The 8,406-nt window shown below is 32.8% G+C and overlaps 1 protein-coding gene across 1 annotated transcript; it reads left to right on the plus strand.

The window, feature by feature from the left end:
• Nucleotides 1–659: 659 nt before the first annotated feature.
• Nucleotides 660–7,875, plus strand: LOC139519133 (uncharacterized). Its single transcript, XM_071310948.1, has 5 exons — nt 660–1,960; nt 3,108–3,137; nt 3,692–3,928; nt 4,628–4,813; nt 7,502–7,875. Exons 1-5 carry the CDS (start codon nt 859–861, stop codon nt 7,732–7,734), a joined length of 1,788 nt encoding a protein of 595 aa, XP_071167049.1. The 5' UTR covers nt 660–858; the 3' UTR covers nt 7,735–7,875.
• The last annotated feature ends 531 nt before the right edge of the window (nt 7,876–8,406 follow it).

Raw genomic sequence — 8,406 nt, forward strand, 5'->3', positions numbered from 1 at the left:
GTATCACCTTCCTACATGCCAATTTTCAACCAATGTTTAAAGTCTTGTAACAAATTTCTGATTTTGAAAAGACAGGTACTACCAAAATAACTCCCGGTTTTCTGGAAATCTTAAATTAGTGTACTATGTAGCGCATTAATCCTGAATTTTTAATGCAAACTCATAGACAAGTGAATTTTGGCTCAAAATGGTCTAAATATATTTCCCTTTCACCAAAAGTTTCATTTCTGCAAATTTGTTGGTTAGTTTAAGTAAACAATGACATCAAAAGCACTATTTTGTGTCAAAGTAGGACTACTTTTACATACGTTCTAAATTGGAGGGAGTAATTGGTGGTCTGACACCTACAGGTGGTACGTAATTTTAGTTTGATTGTATGCATAAACTTGGCAAGTTTATCCAACAAAAAAATAGGTAAAATCCGTAAAAAATCTTTATTTCACAAAATTAGAAAACTGAAGCAGCCAACAATCTAGAAATAAAAAAAACCTTAAAAAATATAGAGAAAAAAATACAAATTTGTTTTTCTTTCCATCAATTTAATGATGCGTAAACAACAAATATAATTAAAGACAACTCTAATCTTCAACAACACTTTCTTCTTCTGATGTGACTCATATATATGTACAATATGTATTGACGACAGTGTCTTAATTAGAGACCTTATTTGTTTACCACTACATCCGATTAAACTGTCTTTTTAAATGCTCATTTCCCGCTGATTGTTCCTAACTTTGTTTCCGTTCATCTGTAAAAGTTAAAATGTAAAATTTCTACCTTGACTGTGTCTGTTTTGTAAACAAGAATGAAGAAGAACTGAAAATTAGTTCAAAGTTCAAAGTAGAGAATCAACAACGAATGCTGGCATCCCACAGAACCAATGAACGGAAAATTGATGATGACTTGGAACATTCTAAAAAACAAATGGGTCAGAATACTGCCGAACGGATGACACAGGCCAAACATATGGGAAGCGAATATAATGATGAAGCGACACGAGATGTTTCTGGCTATACAGATCTTACGAGAACAATGTCGTCTGAACAGAACATTACTGGATATGACACACTACAAGATCAAAATAATGGATATACAGAACTAAGGAAATCCATTGTCACAAAAGATCAATATGATACACTTGGGGAACATAATATATATGACTACAGTACAGTTTCAGATTCAACAACAAACACTAAAGCTATTAGTGCAGATAGGGAAAACGACGTCGACTGTTCTAGAGATGTTCCTGGCTATACAGATCTTGCGAAAACAATGTCGTCTGAACAGAACATTGCTGGATATGACACACTACAAGATCAAAATAATGGATATACAGAACTAAGGAAATCCATTGTCACAAAAGATCAATATGATACACTTGGGGAACATAATATATATGACTACAGTACAGTTTCAGATTCAACAACAAACACTAAAGCTATCAGTGCAGATAGGGAAAACGGCGTCGACTGTTCTAGAGATTGCGAGAACATGTCAGAAACATCTGGGCATAAAAATAGAAATATCGGTAAAACAAATCTGAAATACTATAATGAACAGCTGCACATTTCTACTGGAAACAAAAATAGCTTAGATGCTTCAGAATCTGGAATCAGAAAACAAAAATCCGTACAAAGTATCGATAATAATGAACCAGATTACTCTTATGTAAGTGGATTTAAAGATCGTCAGAATGATACCAAGCATGTTCAAGGTATGGTACAAAGTTTAAACAAAGATTTCGTTCCTGCAAGTCATGATAATGAGGTTCACCAGGAAATGCAGAGGGAAGAATGTGTTAGTGAAAGAACAAATAAAAGCAACATCATACAGGCTGTAGGTCCAAGGGCTCGGCTTATTGGTGTAGCTATTGTCCTCCTTGCAGTATTTGTTGGTTGTTTAGTCTTAGTTTTATCTCTAAAGGAAAAATCTAAATGCAACTGTAACTCTTCAGATAAAGGTTCGTATAAACACTTATATGGCGTGTAAAAAATAAAAACAACACTATATTTAAAAAACGTGTTACATATTGATACATTTTAGTAGTTTGTTTACTAAAAGTATATGAATTGCATATTCTCCTGCCGAAAACTTATATTCACCGCGCAAGACGTCGCGTTCTTTTATTAGGTAAATAATTTTGGTAAAAAAAAGTTCGATGTAAAATTGGTTTTGGTAAATAATTGCCATTAAATACATTTCTCTCGGAACATGGAATAAAACATTAAGAGAAAGCGAACTAAAATGATACCAATGTCGAATAATATACAATTACTGTCTTTTGTTTCAGTACATGTGTGGTTTAATTGACTTTTGAAAAACTGATATTCAGTTCGGCCGTTGGCCTTTGTGAATATCAGTTTTTTAAAAGTCAATAAAACCACATATCTACCTCATCAAAAGACAGTAATTGTATATTATTCGACATTGGTATCATTTTAATATGCTTTCTCTTTATGAATTAGATTTTGAATCAACAAGCGTATTCACATAGAGAAAAGTGCTATTCACCGCGCTGAACGTCGCGCGCTTTTATCTGATTATAACGTTATGGTAAAATGTTTGATATACAATTGATTTTGGTAAATATTTCACATCAAATACTTTGTTTTCTTTTGGAAAATGGAATAAAACGATAACTGGTCGACTTCTGTTTCGGTATATCTGTGATTTAGAAGACTTTGTAAAAACTGTTGTTCACTTCGACCGCAGGTCTCAGTGAGTATCAGTTTTTCAAAAGGCAATACATCCTCACCTCACCTAATATTAACCTCACTGAAAGAAAGTTATTAAATAGTATTCCATATTGATTACACTTTTGTGAGTTTTTTCTAAATGAATTTGATTTAAATAAATAAGCATATTCACCTGCGGAAAGGTATATTTACCGCGAAAAACGTCGTATGCTATAATTTTACGTGTATGATTATGTTACAATCGTTTAATGTAAATTGGTAAATAGTTCATGTACCCTAAAATCTCACTAGATCCCCCAAATTCCTTAACTTGCAACTTGTTTCATTTGTAGTTTAAAATATCTGAACAATTTTTTTTATCATGCAGTTATCTACTCTTTCACCATTATTTATTTTCTTTCATTTATTTAGGTTTTCACCCACAGCCGTTAACTTTAACAGGTGAGCAGTAGTTTTATCACATATATTGTATTTCGACATGTCGAAAACATCTACAGATTCAGAGCATTTATACATAAAATGGTACTATTAATACAATGTTAGTTTGCTAAATGTTTCCAATAAACGTTTCAAATTATTGCGAACAAGCGCTGGTGAGTTTCAGAAGAAAGATATATTTAAAAACAATTAGAAAACTTGGAGCCAGGTCCACTAAATACTTCACTGACCATTAAGGTAGATCAAAACGCACCCAAACCAATAACGGAAAACCCGGGAGGGGTTTTTCTTGATTGCCTACATTTTATAAAATATATATTGCTTGAATGCTTACAAAATAAATTGAATTTGCGTTGTTTTGGTAAAATGGTTTTGTTTTAGAACAAAAGTTTGAAGTAGGAAAAGTTATAGTTTAAAGGTGGAAAAGTGTTGCCTTTACTAGATCAAAAGTGTCAATTTAAGAGGAACAGTTGTGTATGGACTATACCACAGATTTGTGAACCAATTAAAAATGTTTGATTTTCCCGAATGTCAATAAAAATGCCTCTTATTTACAGGGGATTGCTATCACAATACCAGCACCCAGTATTTTGGAAGACTTAATTATACAGTAAGCGGTAGGGCTTGTCAGAATTGGAGTAAAAATGCTCCTCATGTAACAGTATTTAGACCTGATAGAGACGCGGACAAGACCACAAACTATTGTAGGGACAACAGTTATTACAAACATGGTACACCATGGTGTTATACAGAGGACCCCGATTTCCGCTGGGAATTTTGTCCCGTATTTAAATGTTCGTATTCAAATGCTTATTGATACATATTGTTGCTTGCTTTTAAAAATGTTCTCAATATAACAAGTTAATAAATTGTTACGCTATACGAGTATATCATCTACATATAAGTCACCACGGGGGCTTGCATAACAAAAGCATAAAGCGAAACAAAACATGAAGTTGGAGAGCATTTCAGGTAAAAATTCTGACAAATAGAGCCAACAATGACCAGAGCTATATATTTAAGCCTTAAAAAACATGTTTCGGATACTTCAATTTCTAAAGAAAAGAAAGTTACGGTAAATGATCAAATCAATGGGTTTGTTTTATGTCAACAATTTATGCTGTATTGAGTCCTATATTAGTATTATCTTAAATTTATCTTTATGGACACTAGGAAAAACCTACATTTTGTTCTTCAAAATCCCTGTTTCCAATCAGACAATGCATATATAAAATATAAGTCATTGTTAAAACCTTTTGATGATATTATCTGACAAATCCCACACTGACTAAAGACACGCTTACTGACAGGGTTTTACTAACATTTAGTAAGTTAAAGAACTAAGACATCATAAGATAACAGATCCAAAAATCTGCAAGGAACATAATTTTTTAGACGCCATCAATATATATCCTACAAAAGAATGTACGAAGTGTTTTTCTTTAACTCAGTAAAGAATTTCTTTTCACCAAAAACTTATGTATTCTTTTTAGGTAATGCCTGTACGATGCTTCCAAAGGCCAAACCTGGAACAACAGTAAGTTATAATATAACATTTGGAGTTGTAGCTGCCACATACACATGCCAGTCTTTTAAGCCGGGAGTTTCATTTCCTCATTGTCCGATATCTACATGTAGCAATGGTAACAAATGGCTGAAGTTCAACACATCTTGTTCTGGTACGTACAAATGGTAGTACTAAATGTTATAACGAAAATACCGAAATCAAACGTAAATCAAAAAAGGTGAAGTCTATAAATAAAGGCAACAGTAGTATACTGCTGTTCGAAATTCATAAAAATATTGAGAAAAAAACAAATCCGGGTAACATACTAAAACTGAGGGAAACATAAAAGCAGACAAATCCAAACGCTGAACTCTACCAATTCGATTATGTGTGACATATTTAAAACATGTTTATCACTGGGGTTTTGTACCTAATAAGAATTATTTTTAGTATTCGAATAAATGAAAGAAACGGTTCCTTTGTTTCGCTTTCGATGTTGACATTCTTTCTTTGCCCATCTCCGGTACGGGCCAAATTGATTGTGTGAATAAAAATTTAAATGAAGTTGGATTATCGAAATTCATCGTTCCGACTGACATAGTGTATATTCAATTTTTGAACGTTATACTTTTTGAAATGGTAAACTGTAATCACTATATACTATATTTTTTTAAAGGGCATAAGCCAAGATTAAGACTAAAGAAATACAATATGATTTGTTTGGTTCACTTATAAAGCGGGATTGTGAACGACTTATTTCGTGTACAGAAATAATTTTTGTTCAATTTTGTCGAAAACCCAAAACAACCATGATGTATAAATGAATTTGAATAATCAAACCCCATTTGAATTTGTATTCATGCAACTTCAATTTGGCCCTTACCAGAGAAGGACAAAGAAAGAATGTTAACGTTGAAAGCGAAACAAATTAAAGGAACAATTTCTTTGATTTATTCGAACTTCTAAAATGCATTCTTATTAGATAAACAAAAACCAGTGATTAACATATCATAAATCTTTGACAAAAAAATCAAACAGATCTAGAATTAAAAAAACCATTAAAGTACTATTACACGTGCTTGTTTAATACAAGTGAGCGGTTTAGCTTGCTAAAATAAGAAGGTTCAATCCACAATTTTCTACATAAGAAAATATTTGTACAAAGTCAGGAATATGACCGTTGCTTCATATTCGTTTGATGTCTTTGAGCTTTTAATTTTGCCATTTGACTTTCCTTTAAAAGAGGGACGAAAGATACCAAAGGGACAGTCAAACTCATAGATTGAAAATAAACTGACAACTAAAGATACCAAAGGGACAGTCAAACTCATAGATTGAAAATAAACTGACAACTAAAGATACTAAAGGGACAGTCAAACTCATAGATTGAAAATAAACTGACAACTAAAGATACCAAAGGGACAGTCAAACTCATAGATTGAAAATAAACTGACAACTAAAGATACCAAAGGGACAGTCAAACTCATAGATTGAAAATAAACTGACAACTAAAGATACCAAAGGGACAGTCAAACTCATAGATTGAAAATAAACTTACAACTAAAGATACCAAAGGGACAGTCAAACTCATAGATTGAAAATAAACTGACAACTAAAGATACCAAAGGGACAGTCAAACTCATAGATTGAAAATAAACTGACAACTAAAGATACCAAAGGGACAGTCAAACTCATAGATTGAAAATAAACTGACAACTAAAGATACCAAAGGGACAGTCAAACTCATAGATTGAAAATAAAATGACAACTAAAGATACCAAAGGGACAGTCAAACTCATAGATTGAAAATAAACTGACAACTAAAGATACCAAAGGGACAGTCAAACTCATAGATTGAAAATAAACTGACAACTAAAGATACCAAAGGGACAGTCAAACTCATAGATTGAAAATAAACTGACAACTAAACAATTTTCCTCTGAGTTCGGTATTATTGTTATATTACTTTTGGTGCATTTATAAAAACAGTAGTTCTACTAAATCAATCGAATGACTGATAAACAACTGTTATACTCCTGACTTCGTTCTGACGTTTTCCGAACGAAAGAGAGGCGGAAGACCTAAAAGCATCATAAGTCGAACGAAAACTTACAACAGCATTGCAAAAAACAAAAAAACCGACATAAACACATAAACACAAGCTATAATAGTTGTACAAATTTAAGGAATACGCATATAATACTCGTGAAATATGAGACGTAATTGCACAAACTCATATCTAATCAAACAAAAACATAAATAAACGTCTAGCAGGCCGGCTAGGGTTAGGATGAAGTGCGACTGAAATACAATGGTTTATGTCCACAATAACGAATTGGTAAAGATATGATTGTGATGCATCCGTGGATCAACACACGAGATACTAGTACATTTATACGTGGTCTTAAATCTTTTGATAGACATTAGAAAAGTATTGTCAGATTTTTAAATGCGGACGGATTTTTATTTACTATCGCGATTGTTTTACCACGTATTGATTGAAGTAATGCATGCATAAAAGAAGACTTATTTTCTCAACGCGGGATATATGTATTTTGAGCATCGTTAAACTCAATGAAAAAGTATTATACTTTGTGTGCGGCTGAAGTGCTGTTCTGGATTTACCTTCACCGGGAAGGTCAAATTTGAACATTTAAAAGGCACAGAGGCGTAAAAACGCTGCAACGTTAGGAAATAAAAAACAAATTAAAAATGACACGAACAGAAGATTCATATCACGTACTTTCCACTTTGCCTAAACTACTGTTGCCATAGTTAAATATTTGCATTTTGTCATGTTTAAGCGGAAGACAAAACTTTAGATTAAGAAGTTACTATATATCTCTGTCGTTGATTTCAGTTGAAGATCGGTATCTCAATAGCACTAAATACAACGGAAAGGTGTCCTGTTCAGTTAGTGGAACACCCTGTATGATTTGGAATATACAAAAACGCCCCCTTTTACCTATCAACTCAGATGATCATGTAACAAATTACTGCAGGGATCCAGACGGGAAAGGGCAGCCATGGTGTTATGTAGATCATCAAAGAACTATTAAAATATGGGAATTTTGTTATGTTCCAAGGAGATGAAGTAGAATATTACAAGAACATCAATATCCTTGAAAGTCTGTCATGCGCAAAAAGACGTGTTTACTACCTTAATCAGGTTTTGTTACCAGTTATTAAATTTTGTGGATTTAAATTTTTAAAAATAAAAATGTGTGCTTAAAATATTTCCAATAGTGTAAATTTAACCGTTAATATATACAGTCGAACCTCGTTGTGTCGAAATCGAAGGGACCAGACGAAAGTATTCGACTCATCCGATGTTCGACTCATCTGATTTTACATGTATTAGTTTGTGATTTTGTGTCAGTTTATAGGGAACCACAAGTGGTAGGTCAATGATATTTGGTATGCAGTTGTATAAGTATTGGCATATCTCATTTAAAGGAGATAATTTGGCTCCGCCCCCTTAGTCATGGTCTATTGACTTTGAAAAATTTTCTAAGTTATTGTGTATTAGTTTGTGATTAGGTCAGTTGAAGGGAAACCATCAGTGGTAGGCCAATGTTAATTAGTATTCAGTTGTATAAGCATTGGCACATCTCATTTACATGGAAAACATTTGGCCTCGCCCCTCAGTCACAGTCTAATGACTTTGAAACTTATCTTAGTTTACATGTATTAGTTTGTGATTAGATCATTTTAAGATGAACTTCTAATGGTAAGTCAATGATATTTGGTATGCAAATTTATTTG

This window comes from Mytilus edulis, chromosome 4 (assembly GCF_963676685.1).
Source record: "Mytilus edulis chromosome 4, xbMytEdul2.2, whole genome shotgun sequence".
NCBI lineage: Eukaryota > Metazoa > Mollusca > Bivalvia > Mytilida > Mytilidae > Mytilus > Mytilus edulis.

Excerpts from the sequence above, each read along its gene's own strand:
- LOC139519133 (XM_071310948.1), top strand. The coding sequence starts at position 859 with ATGCTGGCATCCCACAGAACCAATGAACGGAAAATTGATGATGACTTG. Across the intron at positions 1,961-3,107 it reads CTGTAACTCTTCAGATAAAG|GTTTTCACCCACAGCCGTTA; the intron begins GTTCGTATAAAC and ends TCATTTATTTAG. Across the intron at positions 4,814-7,501 it reads GTTCAACACATCTTGTTCTG|TTGAAGATCGGTATCTCAAT; the intron begins GTACGTACAAAT and ends CGTTGATTTCAG.